Below are 14,703 nucleotides of genomic sequence, written 5' to 3'. Positions count from 1 at the left end.
CGTACTGACAATCCTTTAGGTTCTTACTGTTTATGAGAAACATGACATTTAGCCAAACTCTGGAAACAAAACAGAGTGAGACCTCTCGTTGCTTAATCTCTTTGTATTAAAAATGTTGCTTATTAAAATTAGGAGGCAGAAAAAAATATGTCTACTTCTTCTGCTGCCTCAGGAAACACATCAGAGTGAGCCATCTTCTCTCCTCCGCCCCTCTCTGCTTTAGGTAACGTGGCCTTACTGAGACTCAGGAAACGCATCAGAGTGAGCCCTCTGTTTCGCTTCATGAAACGAGTGCAGAAGAATATCTATGTTGGAGGGATATACTATATTAATTAAACATTTAATTTAATATATATTACAGTAAGAGTCAGAAAGTACAAGTTTAGTTTTTTGGGGGGGTTTATTAATAAAATATGAAAACTGTTCATATATGTAGATTAAAAAGTAGATATTTTGAGTCACACTCCACACCAGTAGGTGACGTTAAACGGTATCAAAAAAAAAAACAATCAAGAAGACCACCACAGTGAACGATCTTGCTTCAGGAAACATCAGAGTGAGCCCTCTCCTCAGTTCCGCTCCTCTCTGGGGTCTGCTTTAGGAAACGTGGCCTTAGAGACACAGGAAACGCATCAGAGTGAGCCCTCTGCTGTCCTGTGCCCCTCTCTGCTTTAGGAAACGTGGCCTTATCGAGGTTTCAGCTGCTCCGGTAGATGAATGAGCCTCCCACAGCGCCAGCTCCCTCTTGTCTCCGCCTGTCAGTTCCCGCCGCAGCCTCAGCAGCTCCCCTGTAGAACCTCCATCCGGAACCGCCATGGCAGAGGCAGAACCCGTCCCCGCGGCCGTCCCGAACGCCACGGACTCCAACGGGACCGAGGTGCTGAACGCCACGGCTAAATTCGTGGCCACCCCACAGGGAACGGCGCTGGCCTACGGCAGCCTGGTGGTCATGGCCCTGCTGCCCATCTTCTTCGGAGCCCTGCGGTCCGTCACCTGCTCCAAGTCCAAGGTAAGCAGAGGTCCGAACCGGCTGGTTCTGGGGGGACCAATGTGGAGGTAGACAACCGCTAGCTTCCGCCGGTTAGCATCCCCTGCTAACTGCTCTCTGACTGTTTATTGGAGCAGCGGCTCATAAATCATCACGGAACGGAGATAAAATGTTGAAGGGAATAAAATGATCGACCGGATTCCATTAGAGCAGGTGTTCACTCCGGGTTTTCACTCCGGGTGACCCTTTGCTGTCTTCTGGGTGCTTGGACTTCAACCCCGTTCATCAGGACTGGGTGGTGGTGGCAGCATCATGCTGTGGGGTGTTGCTTAATGGCCTCCAGCTGGCCTGTTTCACAGCTGGATCAGAACCGGAGTTGGATCCGAAACTGTAGCGAGTTTTTAAAATGAGTTATTAAATATGGTGAAAGTTTGTGAGCTGGTTGGAGGAAGAACCAAAACTTCCTGGAGGAACTGGAGATCCAGTTCAGGCTGGAAACATCCAGAGGTCCAACAGGAACCTGGAGATGGATGGACGGGTTTCCTCCTGACCTCTGACCTCTATGATGCACAAGAGTAGAGAAGCCCAAATGGCTGGATGCTCATTTATTGTTTATATACCAACTGAAGCTCCTCCCTCTGTTTCCTCGAATCCGATTGGCTCCCAGCTTCCAGGCAGCTGATTGGACCGGCTGTGTTGCTGGTGTCACATGACTTCCTTTCTTTACTCCTTAATGTTCATCACCTGTTTCTCTTAACGAGCTGATCTTCCAGGCTCCTGTCAGTCTGCAACTTGACCTCTGACCTCTCTCTCTGTCTGTCTGTCTGTCTGCTCACCTGTCTGTCCGCCATCTTGTCTCTGCGTCCGTCTGTAGGAGCTCGGAGACGGTGGGTACGACTCTGGGTTCAGAGTGAGTATCAGAACCGAACCTCTTTGTTGTTCCGGCACAAAGGCAACATGAACCCGTCTGACGTTCTACTGGGTCAGAACCACGACCCAGTTCTGGTTTAGACCCAGTTCTAGTTCTGGTTGTGGTTCCAGTTCTGGATCAGAACCACGACCTAGTTCTGGATCTGAACTAGAACTGGGATGCGGCCCATTTGTGGGTCAGAACCACGACCCAGTAGGACAGACTGGTGTTCCTGTTCTGACCCGGCAGAACCAAACGGCTGATTTATCTCTCCAGGATGTGGTCAGGTTCTGGTGGTTCTGGTGGTTCTGGTCCACTGGGTCCAGGTTGGACCAGGGAGGCTTCTAGAAGCTGCAGTTCAAACACCAGAACCACATCATTGGATCATCTCTGTAGAACTGGACTGGGTTCTGATGAGGCCGTTCTGGTGGATTGGACCAGGTTCTGAAGGTTCTGGAACCCGTTCCGTCTTCATGCTGGAACAGGGATCAGATGAGCCGCTGGTTCTGGAGCAAGTCTGACAGAACCGGAACCGCTCTGTTCAGCAGGAAGTGTGACCCGGTAGCTTCCAACATGGCTGCCGACGGCGTAAACAGGAAGTGTCCTTCAAAATAAAACCAAAAGTTAAATGAGGAAGTAGCAGAAGAAGAGTCGGTTTATGCTAAGCTACTTCCTGAAACGCCTGGCAGCCATGTTGGTCTCTACCTGCGTCTCGGTACCAGGTGGTTCCAGTCCAGCGGTTGGCCGGGTTCTAGATGTTCCGTCATCGTCCTCGTTGGTCTGCATGTGGATCAGAACCGCCATGGATCCAGAACCGGTTCTGTTTGAAGCTAACTGCTGTGTTCTGCTGTGGGTTCTGGACTGATGCACGTTGTTCTGCCTGGTTCTGTGTGTCCTGAACTCCCCGCCCGGCGCCGGGCCTGAGTGTCGAACCGGGTTTTTCAGAACCTACCGTTCCTTGCCTTTGGATCCACAGCTGGTTCTGAGACCCGGCTGAGAGCAGATGGTTCTGATGAATCCCTCCTCCTGCTCGCCTGACCCGGTTTGCGTCTCCAGAGACGGGTCGGAGCAGAATATAGACGGATCCGAACGGGAATCCTCTCAGAGGTCAGAGGTCACTCAGGAGCCAGAACTCCACATTCGTCTGCAGGTTCTGGATTCATGTCCGTGTTCTAACGGTTCTGACGGACTCCAGTCCAGCAGCTGCTGGGTTCTGATCTGGTTCTGATCCGGTTCTGCTCAGACCATCATCCTGTCCGTGTTCCTCCCAGAACTCTGCCGACGCCCCAGAGACCATCACCAGCCGGGACGCGGCCCGGTTCCCCATCATCGCCAGCTGCACGCTGTTCGGACTCTACCTCTTCTTCAAGGTGAGTTCGGACCTCTCGGTTCTGCTCGGCTGCCGGGTCGGCCGGTTCTCACTGAGCGCGCTCCGTCCTGCAGGTGTTCTCCCAGGAATATATCAACCTGCTGCTGTCCGTCTACTTCTTCGTCCTGGGCGTCCTGGCTCTGGCCCACACCATGAGGTACCATCAGAACCGGGATCGGGTCCATCGGCGCTGCTGCCTCCCAGTCTAATTCCGTCTGTTTCTTCCAGTCCTGCCATGTCCAGAATCTTCCCAGAGTCGTTCCCCAACAAGCAGTACCAGCTGCTGTTCACGCAGGGTTCTGGAGAGTCCAAAGAAGGTGAGTCCATCGGATTGATCACCGTCCGGTTCTGGAACACTCGCCTGGTTCCTGTGGTCCGTTTGATAAAGGCTGAATTGGACCTCCCAGCACTACGGTTGATAAATTAGACATTTACAGTTTGACGGCTGCAGCTGGTTTCTGATGGTTCTGATCCGTCAGTTCAGCATCAGCTGCTGTATTTTCTCTTATTTTTTAAATCAATGTTTTTCCAGCAAAATGTGACAGATTCTCTTTCTGCCTCCAGAAATAGTGAATTATGAGTTTGACACCAAGAACCTGGCGTGTCTGCTCATCAGCAGCGTGGTCGGGGTTTGGTACCTGCTCAAAAAGGTAAACTAACGTCCCACTGTCGGCCTGCTGGCCGCCACGCTCACAGCCAATCACAGCGGTTGTTTCTGTGACATCACAGCACTGGATAGCCAATAACGTGTTTGGCCTGGCGTTCGCCCTGAATGGGGTGGAGCTGCTGCACCTGAACAACGTCAGTACCGGCTGCATCCTGCTGGGGGGGCTGTTCATCTACGACGTCTTCTGGGTGAGAATCCTGCTTCAATGGCAAAGGAAGTTAGGCTTTATAGTGGTGTGTGCTTTTCAAAATAAAAGTACCCACATTTATTTTCTTTGACTTGAAGAAATAATTTTTGCATTAGTAAGATTCAACTTTTTAAATGTTAATAATTGAATAACACAGACTAAAGATTTATTTTATGATTTACTGAAGGTCAGTGAACGCACCATGGGATGTAAAGATGTGTTCAAACCAGGAAGATATTTAGAGGAATTCAATAATTAACATTTTTTTAGTAAGATGTCAAATAAGATTATAAAAATATTAAGAAAATATGTTTATTGTACTTTATTTACGTAATAATTACAAATAAAATTGTTAATTACGAAAATTATTTAAAATGTTTCAAAAATGTAAAATACAGAATAAATTTACATTTAAGGAAAATTACAATAAACACAATATTTAGTAAATATAATTGTTTATTACTAATAAATTAACTTATGTAATAATTTTAAAATATTTAATTACGAAAATTATTTTAAAAGTTTTAAAAATGTAAAATAATGAACAAAAATATAATCAAGGAAAATTACAATGAACACAATAGTACTGATTAATAATAATTAGTACTATTGTTGATAATTATTAATAAACTTAATAAATCCAACTATTTCCTTCACATTCTGCAGACATTTCAATCTGCTGCTTTTATTTAGCCTACAGTGACCTCTGACCTCCTGGAGAGGGTCACTGGTCAGTAGGACGGAGAGTTTTCTCACCTGTCTGATCTGACCTCCAGGTGTTCGGGACCAACGTCATGGTAACGGTGGCCAAGTCGTTCGAGGCACCGATCAAATGTGAGTCGACGTTTCAGAGCGTTTTCTGTTTCCTGTTTCCTGCTGCTCTGGTTCTGACCCGAGTCTCCGTCTTCCAGTGGTGTTTCCTCAGGACTTACTGGAGAAAGGACTGGGGGCCAGTAACTTCGCCATGCTGGGACTGGGAGACATCGTCATCCCAGGCATCTTCATCGCCTTGCTGCTGCGCTTCGACGTCAGGTAGCGCCCGGCGGCGGCGCCTGCTCTCCCTCCGCAGCGTCTCTGCTCACCTGTCCGGACCCGTCCTCATGCCCTCATGTCCTCGTGTCCTCATGTCCTCATGCCCTCATGTCCTCGTGTCCTCATGTCCTCATGCCCTCATGTCCTCGTGTCCTCATGTCCTCGTGCCCTCGTGTCCTCATGCCCTCGTGTCCTCATGTCCTCGTGTCCTCATGTCCTCGTGCCCTCGTGTCCTCATGTCCTCGTGTCCTCATGTCCTCGTGTCCTCATGCCCTCGTGTCCTCATGCCCTCATGTCCTCGTGCCCTCATGCCCTCGTGTCCTCATGTCCTCGTGCCCTCATGTCCTCGTGTCCTCATGCCCTCGTGTCCTCATGTCCTCATGCCCTCATGTCCTCGTGCCCTCATGTCCTCGTGTCCTCATGCCCTCATGTCCTCGTGCCCTCATGTCCTCATGCCCTCGTGTCCTCATGCCCTCATGTCCTCGTGCCCTCATGTCCTCGTGTCCTCATGCCCTCATGTCTCTGTCTGTCTGTCCGCAGCCTGAAGAAGAACAGCAGGACGTATTTCTACTCCAGCTTCCTGGCCTACATCTTCGGTCTGGGCCTCACCATCTTTGTCATGCACACCTTCAAACACGCACAGGTAGGAGGCGGAGCCAGACGCTCTGATGTCCGGGAAGCTTTATTGGAACCACGGAATCGGACCGGTTCAGTGGAACCGGGTTCCTGACTCTCTCTCTCTCTCGCCGCAGCCCGCCCTGCTCTACCTCGTCCCCGCCTGCATCGGGTTCCCCGTCGTCGTGGCGCTCTGCAAGGGAGAGCTCACCGAGATGTTCAGGTGAGTAACCATGGCAACTGACGGTTGATCTTCTGATGAGGAAAATGTCCACAAATAAACCTGGATCAGTGTGTCCATATGTAAGGTCAAAGGTCATTTCTGGTTTCGCTTTTTAAAAACTAAATATTTTTAATAATCAACAATAAAAATGAGCTAAAATAAAAACTTTAAACATTAGAAAAATAAAGTCCAGAAACGCTCCAGTACCGTCTCTATGGACCGTCCATCCATCCATCCATCCATCAGGTCCAACTTGGTCTCTGGTTCTTCTGATCCTAAACCCTGCAGATGAAACCCAGAGGTTCTGGTTCTGTTGCTCTAGCCGTCCCGTCTGGGTCTGAGCTGGACGGACGGTTCCGTCATGTTTGGTTTGATGGAGCGCCTCCTACTGGACCGTCTGGATGTTTTCTGCATTCTGATTGGAGGATGAGGCTGATATTTCGGGTCAGAACCGGCGAGCAGAACATCCAGCCGCCATCTTTCCTTCTCTTTCTGTTTGCTCTTCCTCACCTCATCATCATCATCCTCACTCTGATTAATTTGCAGTTTGAGATAAAAATCTTACATTCTTCTTCTCTTCTGTTCCTCATCCTCACCTCTTCATTTCATCCTCCCCGTCGCCATAGCTATGAGTCAGCAGAGGAAGTCCTTCCTGCCTCTCCACGCATCACTTCCTTCCCGACTGTCAGCGGCTCTCCTGCTAGCCTGGCTGCATCCATGGAAACCATGGCAACCGGCTCCTCCCCCCGACACCGCCGTGTTCTTCCCACCTCCATGTAGGAGCTAAGCCCCGCCCCCTGTCCTTACTGCCCCTCTGACGCCTGGGCAGGAAGAACGCCGTCACTCCTCCAGGACCAAAACGGACCCGGTTTATTCAGACTGGATCAGAAGTCCAAACGTTTCCGTCTCGCCGTCTGACCTTTAGAGATGAAGTTTAAAAACGGAGAGCTTTGGATCCTAAACCAGAACCAACAGAAAGTTTTTGGTATTTAGCCGAAGCTAGCGCTAATGCGCTAATTTCAAGCATGTTAATACCAACATGTGATACATGTGCTTTATCGCCCTCATCAGGATCAAATCTGTCATTACACATCTTCCTCTGTGGTTTACACTTCATCTAAACAAACTCAGTTTCAGTTTTTTAGCTGCTAAGTTTTGCTAATTCAGTCAAAGTAATGTTCAGGAGATTTTAAACTGTTTACTGTAGAACTACAGCAATGCATTCTGGGTACAGAGTAAACAACCTGCTGCACTTCATCTCACTGCTGTGTAAACAGACTTCAAAATAAAAGCATGAATATAAACAATTGATAAATAAAGTTTCAACAGACGTCAAACTTTATTCAACTGAGTTTGCAAAACAACCAATTAATGCTAAGCTAAGTGCGCTAAACATTTTCAAAGTTAGCCAAAATGCTAAAGCATCAAGGTAAAAATTAGCTCCGCCTTTAGCACATTAGCTCATTAGGAAGTGAGCCCACCATCAAATGGAAAAGGGGGCTGAATATTTAATGAACTGGATCAGAGCCAGGAGGACGGTCTGATCTCTGAACCGTTTTTCTGAAACTTTATGAACCGTGTCGGTTAAATCTGACAGCATGACTCCTGGTTTTTGATGGTCCAACCATCAGCTTCGTTCTGACCAACAGTCACATGACGTCACACACAGTAAAATCAAACATGGCTCCCTGTCTGCAGGTACGAGGAGTCATCAGAGGAGGCGGAGCCTAAAGAGGAGTCATCAGAACCTGAGAAGAAAAAGGACCAATAGCATTCGTCGCTACCACCTTCCCACCCCGTTACATTTCACTGAAGCCCCGCCCCACCATAAGGGGGCGGGGCTTATGTTGCCAACGTGTTTGTGTCCGGTCTCCATGGTTACAGCTTCTATGGGGTGGAGATTTGTTTCTGCTCTGTGCCTGACTCCTCCTCCTCGTCACGGCTGCAGTCATTGGAGCACAGAGCTGCTGAGGGGCGGGGCCAGGCGAGTGGGCGGGGCTTGTGTGTCTGGACCAGGAAGCCGTTAAGCCGAAGCTTCTTCAGCGGGTCTCTGCTTCCTGCTTCTGTCCACTCACCTTTACCTGCTTCAGTTTCACTTTGTTCCTGTAGAAACGTCACAGTTTTAATGTTTCTGAATGTTTACAGCTTTTCCTCCAAACATCTGGACGAATCCAGGAGTTTCCTGTCAGAGCTGAGCGATGAAATCAATTCAAACTTTTTATTTCTGTATCACCAGTTCAGCTTTTCCCTGTTAACGTAAAACAGCTGTGACTCCGTCTGTCCGAGCTCTGATGTGTTTATTAGATTTTAAGGGTCACTTTTATCATTTTCAGTCATTCTTTTTCTTCATTTTGAACTTTGTTTTTTCAGACAGGCAGAAAATCACCAGATTGTTCAGGGATGAACATGGAGGTTTTATTTGGAAGGTTAAGGGATCAAAGTTGCTTCTAGATCTGAGCTGCAGGAAGCAACAAACCCGCCCCCTCATTCTGAAATCTGATTGGTTGGCAGGCTGGAGGAAGAGGAGGAGTCAGGTCGGCCAATCAGGGGATTTCAGCCTCGTTCTGATTGGTTCACAGGAGATAAAGGATAATATTTACTTATGCAGATTTCTGTCATACCTTAACATATTTGAGGAAAGTTGAATAAATGTCAACATTAAAGGAGAAGTTTAGTTTTATACGACGTAATGATGTAGAAATGAGTCCAGAGGCTCTCAAACTGCTGGACTGCCCAGAACTACATTTCCCATCATGCCCAGGTTTTGATATGTAAATCAGGTGATGTGGAAAAGTCTAGAAATGCTTCATTTGACCCTCTGAGCTGCAGATTCTCAGCTTCGCGTTAATATTCCTGTTGTGATCGATGGTCGATGCTTTATTATTGACAGTTTTGTATTTTGATGTGAATCCGATCGGTTCTAAAGTCCCGCTTGTATCCGGCTCCCTGGAGTTCAGTAGCCTTCATAGAGTTTAACTCTGAGATGTTTTTTCTTTTTCTTCTTTGTATCTGTGAGCGCGGTCGCTTCTCGGCCCAAACTGTCTGTTGGATTTGCAATAAACCTTCTGGTGGTTCGGTCTGGAGAAGCATCACTCTGTCTGACTGCATTAAAATCACAACGTGTGACCTTTGACCTGCTGACTGAGGCTTGTAGAGAAGTTCTTTCTCTGAGCTTCACGTTAAATTTTTTTTTGTAGGAAAGGGAAGTTATTCATTAAATAAAAAAATTAAAATATTGCAATTTTCAAGTTATATTTCAATAATTGGGTCACTTTTTAAATTGTTGCTATATTTAACTAAGTTTAAAAACTCAAAGCTCATTTGGATGCAACAAAATCAGCTTTTCAGAAAAAGTTTCTGCTTGTTATAAAAAGATGAAAACTTTGTGTTGGACTTTTATGTTTGCAGTAATTCTACCCTGATAAATAAAATCGACCGCCTGTGATGGACGGGTCAAATTTCAAACATGTTTTTAATTTCAGGGCTACACAAAATCAGTCCAAGGGACACAAATGGCCCCCGTGCCGCAATTTGGACACCTCTGGTCTAGGTGTTGTTACCTAGGCGACACAGAAAACAGGTTTTGACACGGGACACGATGTTTGGACTTTCCTAAAAAAACGTCCGCGTTCAGTTTTAGTAGTAAAAAGAAGAATTCAAGATCTCTTAATTTATATTTTGATGAAAATCACAGGATTCATAATTTGAAGGATCAAAAATCCTTTAATTACAATTAAAGATATATTGATATATATTCATGACTAATCAAAATTATATTTTTAGATATCTGAGCCTTTCAAACACTTGTGTGTGCACAAAGTTGTCAGAAAATGCCAATGTATATGAAGGCGTTAGCAGTATCGGTCTGTTTAAAACGCATTTGATGCGCTTAAAGTCCTGCTGTTAACAGATGAATACAAACTGAAAATGAAGCAAAATAAAAAAAAAAGTCATTGTTTCATGGAAACTTCAAAATGCTCCTTAAATCTGGGCCGTCTGAACAAAATAATTATTCAACATATCGACGTCTGAATAGAAGTACAAAAGTCGTCAAGATTAAAACATACAGTTCAAAGTTGCTCAAATTCGCATTTATTTTGAAAATCATCTCCATACTTCCGGTTCCGGTCTAATGATCGCGGCTTGAAGCGTTTCGGTTTTGCTCGGATCTTATCTGGTTTTTAAAGATGGGGGAGGCAGATGTGACCCTCAGTCAGACCGAGGAGAAGCCCCCGGACTCGGCTCTGGTTCCCGGGGAGGACTCGGTGGTCTGGAGCCACGAAGTGGAGGTGTGTCTTTTCCACGCAATGATCGGACACAAACCAGTGGGTAAGACTGCTAACGCTAGCTCTGATGCTAACACCTCCCACTGGAACCAGTCCGAGACCAGCTTAACCCGAACATTAGACGGACCCAGACCAGTTCAACCCACATCCGAAACATACTGGGACCAGTTTAAGCAGAAATTGGGTCGGGCTGATCCCAGTTTATCATCTGGAAGTTGACTTTTTGTATTTTCTGAATAAATATTCAAAAATAAGTTTGAGAAGGAAAAATATTTCAAGAATTTATTCCAAATAAATATATAATATGGCATCAGTCCAATTACTCATCTGTCAGGTTGGTTCTGACGGGTCGGTTCTGTTTGCAGGAGTGAACCGCCACTTCCACATGATCTGCATCCGGGATAAATTCAGCCAGAACATCGGCAGGCAGGTTTCTTCCTCCGTCATCTGGGACCATCTGGGGACCATGTACGACATGCAGGCTCTGGTACGCACACACACACACACACAGAGGAATACACACACACACACACGCTGTGTTTTCCTCTGAACCAACTGGTTCTGTGTGACGAGCAGCACGAGTCGGAGATCCTGCCGTTTCCGAACACGGAGAAGAGTTTCTCGCTGCCGGAGGAGATCATCCAGGAAGTGAAAGGAGGTGAGGTCTTCTTCCTGTTCCGCCATCTTGTACTTCCTCTCTTCTCCTGACGACTCTTCCCCAGCAGTGGACCCGGTGGAGGATTGTTCTGGTTGTGATGAACGAAGATCTTGATGTGTTTGCAGGGAAGCTGGGCTCAGAGGAGGAGACCAAGGAGGAGTTCAGGATGGAGAGGGAACCTCCTGCTACACATGAAGAAGGTCAAGCTCTCCTGCTTTTGTTTTCAGCCACATGTACTTTATCAGACTTTTGCGAGTCTTGTGACTACAGATGAAATGCGGCTAATACAGACAGAACTTTGGGACTACAGATAAAATGCTGCAATGGCAGCAGGAACGTCACGACTACAGACAGACAGAACGCCACGAACGCGGACAAAACGTTGCAACCACAGGAGGTGGAAGCAAAAGGAGAAATGTTGCAAACAGCACGTGTAAAATGCTGTAAACTTGCTCCACCTAACAGAAGTCCTCCAGACCACTAGGGGGAGTCTGGAGCAGGAAATATTACCAACATACCCTTGCTGCTGTTCTGTAATGTAAAAGACAGTGAGATTAAAAATGACGCAAAGTATAACGCTTTTCTATCTTCCTCCAACGTTCTTCTGCACGTCTTTTCTGAGGGTCTACACTCACATGATTTGTTGTTCGACTCCCCCTAGAGGCCTGGAGGACATCTGGTTCATCTGTAGTTGCAGCGTTTTCCTGATGCATTTATTTTCTCTGAATCAGGAATGCTTTAGTGATGATCCTTAACCGGATCGTTCCGTCAGAGCAGGTTTATCAGTAGTGAGAGACAGGAAGTGGGACAGGAAGTGGGACAGGAAGTGTGGATGTCTCCGCAGATCATCGGTTCCTATGCTAACTCGGTTTTCCTATTTCTCCCACAGGAAGTAACTCGTCTATGAAGATGTCAGAGCGAATGAGCGGCATTCGGGAAAAAGAGAAGGAGCGCGACAAGGAGAAGGGCGGAGGTGAAGGAGGAGTAGCAGGAGGAGCAGGAGGAGGAGGAGCGAAGGAAGCAGAGAAGAGGAAGAGGAGCCGAGCCACAGAAAAACTGCTGTCGTCTTCCAACCCGGCGAGTCCGGGAGGCGCCAAGAGGAGGCGCACCTGAGAGCTGGACTCTGTTTATTTCAGTTTATTTGCTGTAGCTTTTTGTTTTCCGTGTTCATGTTTCCCATGGAGCCGAGCAGAACTCTGGACCGAACGCGGCTCTGCTGGATGAACCGCTGCAGTTCTGCTCCGGACTCCGGTCGGCCCAGTTCTGGAGAACTCAGCCGCTCCATCTTTCAGGCTCCTGGAAGAAAGCCGAGTCGGATCTCTGGGAATGTTTCTCCATCTGAAATCTGCTCCAAATGAGCAGAAAAACACATTCATGATGCTTTCCTCTATTTTTAGCTTATGTTTAGTTTCAGTTTCATACAGCGTGGGATGTTTTAAAATGTTCTTCTTGGTTTTTATTTTTATGAAAATATTTATTCATGATGACAAGACTGTTGGTGACATTAAAGATGAACTCCTCAGTGTTGTTCCACGTTTTCTTTTCATTTCAAAGATGCTTTTTGATACCAGGTATCTTGGGCCAAACATTTCCTGCAGCAGTCGGACAAAACAGAACAGAAAACAAATTTAAAGTCCCACAGCGAGGAAATTCAGGTGTAACTGCAGCAGCAACATATGTAGGTCACACAGAAGGTCAGGGAGTGTTTAAAATACATACATTAGCATTATAATTACTATACCATACAGGATCTAAGATGTTTTTATTAACCAATACTTTCATAGTTCTGATCCTCTGTGATTTTTTCCCCATTCACACATAGATGAAGCTAAACACTATTTTTAATTCCATATAAACCAGCAGAAGTGGGAAACTCCAGTTTTTATTTGGTGTTCCATCAAACTTTGTGACCATCCGATGTTGTGACCCCTGAGGAGGCTGTCAGGAAGCCTGACTGAAATGCAGCTGATCAGACCTAAAATTAACTGTCGGTTTTAAACTGGAGGATGAAGAAAGTCACGTCAAATTGTTTTGTTTATTTAGATCGCGCTTAGTGGTAGCGCCCCCTGATGGTCGCAGAAGTTAGCGTAATACCTGCTGTTCCGCCAACCTCCTTCCACTCTATGGTTAATAAACGCGGCGCCGCCATCTTGAAACGGCTGCAGATTCAGCGGCTCAAGCCCCGAAGAGTCCAAGTAAGTACACGAAGAAATGTTTTACTGCCTGTAATTTACTTCTAATTCTCTTTCTGAACCACACTGGGACGGTTCTAAAGGAGAAATCAAACTTCCCGATTGCTGCTGTTGGAAAAAATTGTGTTAGCAAGCTAGCATTAGCATTAGCAATGTTAACGTTGGTAAACATTGTGGATCTTATTTGTCTTGGAGGCAAAAAATATTTAGAAAACTATTAATGTGTGTGATTACAGTGATTACATTTTAGAAACAGCAGAAATAACAGTAACTCAATATGCTGGAATAATTCTAATTTATGCAGAAATGCGTGAATCTGAAGGCCTCTCATGTTAGCTTTTAATGTTTAAGTCTGCTGCTGCCAGTCTGACCTGCAAAATAAAATATAAAATATATTTTTATCTCTAGTAATTTCGTGTTGAAGTAAAGGTTAAATAATATAAAAATAGAAACAAATGAATTTAATGAATTTTAGTGTCATATGAATCTAAATAGAGTCGTTTTTTCCTAACATGCTTTGGAAGGTACAGAAAGTCTTACATTTTTAAATGTGAATTTTTTAATCACATTACGATTGAAATTTCTTTTCCCTCTTTTATTGGGCTTTTATATTTATTTTTAAAACGTTTTTAACCCCCTCCTCACATTTGTTTGCATATATAGATGAGATGAGATCTCGCAGGAGTTTCTTGTGTAAGTGAGTAAATTTCTATAATTTAAAATAATGTTTTATTTCTGTATGTGTATTGGATTTGCGTGAAAAGAAACTTGAATATGAGCACTTCTAGCTTGTTGGTTGACTGTTTATTGTAAACTACTTATTATATTTGAGTATCCTGGCTACACTAGATAAAGCATTAGACTTCATCGCTTTCACTTGTTATAGTAGAATCGGCCACAAGAGGGCGCTGCAGTTACAGGAAGAGGAGGGTGGCGGATTAGCAGCAAGTTTTAACAGTTTCAGTCTGGATCTGATCGAAACAACATTTAAAGTTTGGAAGAAAACCAATTAGAGTCTAAGAAATGAGATGAGCTGAAGAGACGGATGTGAAGGAGGAGATGAATGTCAGCGTAAAACACAACGGAGGAGTGTGAGAACGAGTGCTGCATGAATATTCATCAAGTCCTGAGATTTCCCAGCAGAGTGTGTGTGTGTGTGTGTGTTTTCACATCCCCAGACGTGTTTATTCATAAATCATCTCATGTTTATTCATGCAGGATTATGTAAACAAGTGGGTGGATTCAGACACACAGGGCCTGCTGGTCAGTGGGGACGGCTCAGTTTAAACAGTTCTCCATCGGCGGCGCCGGTCCAACTTCCTGCCAAGTGATCCGGCATTAAAACCTAAACACAGAACTTTATTCTGCTTTCATGGGGACATAAACAGGCCTGTCATACTAACAGACTGCTGCACAATAAATAATCCCTGTAATTACTGTGATAAACTATAATATTATTGTTTTCAGATCATTTTGAAATAATATATTGGTAATGCCAAGGACTAATAAACTTTAATTTATCAAACAACATTTAGCAAAATAAAACAAGACAACCAAAACCAATAAATAAGACAAA

The 14,703-nt window shown here is 45.5% G+C and overlaps 3 protein-coding genes across 13 annotated transcripts in view; all 3 read left to right on the top strand.

Annotated features, from left to right (window-relative positions):
* The first annotated feature begins 386 nt into the window (after positions 1–386).
* hm13 (histocompatibility (minor) 13) lies at positions 387–9,077 on the top strand. Of its 4 annotated transcripts, XM_044128537.1 has the most exons (12): positions 387–1,009; positions 1,863–1,898; positions 3,170–3,268; positions 3,342–3,424; positions 3,496–3,584; positions 3,832–3,917; positions 3,997–4,122; positions 4,898–4,955; positions 5,033–5,153; positions 5,694–5,796; positions 5,906–5,991; positions 7,690–9,077. In XM_044128537.1, exons 1-12 carry the CDS (start codon positions 815–817, stop codon positions 7,760–7,762), a joined length of 1,155 nt encoding a protein of 384 aa, XP_043984472.1. In that variant the 5' UTR covers positions 387–814; the 3' UTR covers positions 7,763–9,077. The 4 variants fall into 4 exon arrangements, with proteins under 4 accessions (XP_043984472.1, XP_043984552.1, XP_043984717.1 ...); XM_044128617.1 differs by lacking the exon at positions 1,863–1,898; XM_044128782.1 differs by lacking the exons at positions 1,863–1,898; positions 7,690–9,077 and adding an exon at positions 6,618–7,328.
* Positions 9,078–10,097: 1,020 nt separating this feature from the next.
* On the top strand, positions 10,098–12,457 carry LOC122838571 (MRG/MORF4L binding protein). Its single transcript, XM_044129349.1, has 5 exons — positions 10,098–10,320; positions 10,643–10,764; positions 10,854–10,935; positions 11,061–11,135; positions 11,825–12,457. Exons 1-5 carry the CDS (start codon positions 10,179–10,181, stop codon positions 12,046–12,048), a joined length of 645 nt encoding a protein of 214 aa, XP_043985284.1. The 5' UTR covers positions 10,098–10,178; the 3' UTR covers positions 12,049–12,457.
* A 571-nt stretch (positions 12,458–13,028) lies between these two features.
* Positions 13,029–14,703, top strand: part of sulf2b (sulfatase 2b) — a 64,722-nt gene continuing 63,047 nt past the window's right edge. For 4 of the 8 annotated variants that reach the window (XM_044127083.1, XM_044126923.1, XM_044126690.1 and 1 more), the window contains exon 1: positions 13,031–13,130. The gene's annotated coding sequence lies outside the window, so the exon portion shown is untranslated. Of the gene's footprint in view, positions 13,131–14,703 lie in introns of all 8 variants that reach the window. The other 4 variants (XM_044127237.1, XM_044127377.1, XM_044127547.1 and 1 more) reach the window with 3 other exon arrangements.

The sequence above is a fragment of the Gambusia affinis genome, linkage group LG01 (assembly GCF_019740435.1).
Source record: "Gambusia affinis linkage group LG01, SWU_Gaff_1.0, whole genome shotgun sequence".
NCBI classification, from domain to species: domain Eukaryota; kingdom Metazoa; phylum Chordata; class Actinopteri; order Cyprinodontiformes; family Poeciliidae; genus Gambusia; species Gambusia affinis.
Note: the sequence above shows the minus strand (reverse complement) of the source record. Positions and strands in the feature narration are given on the sequence as shown.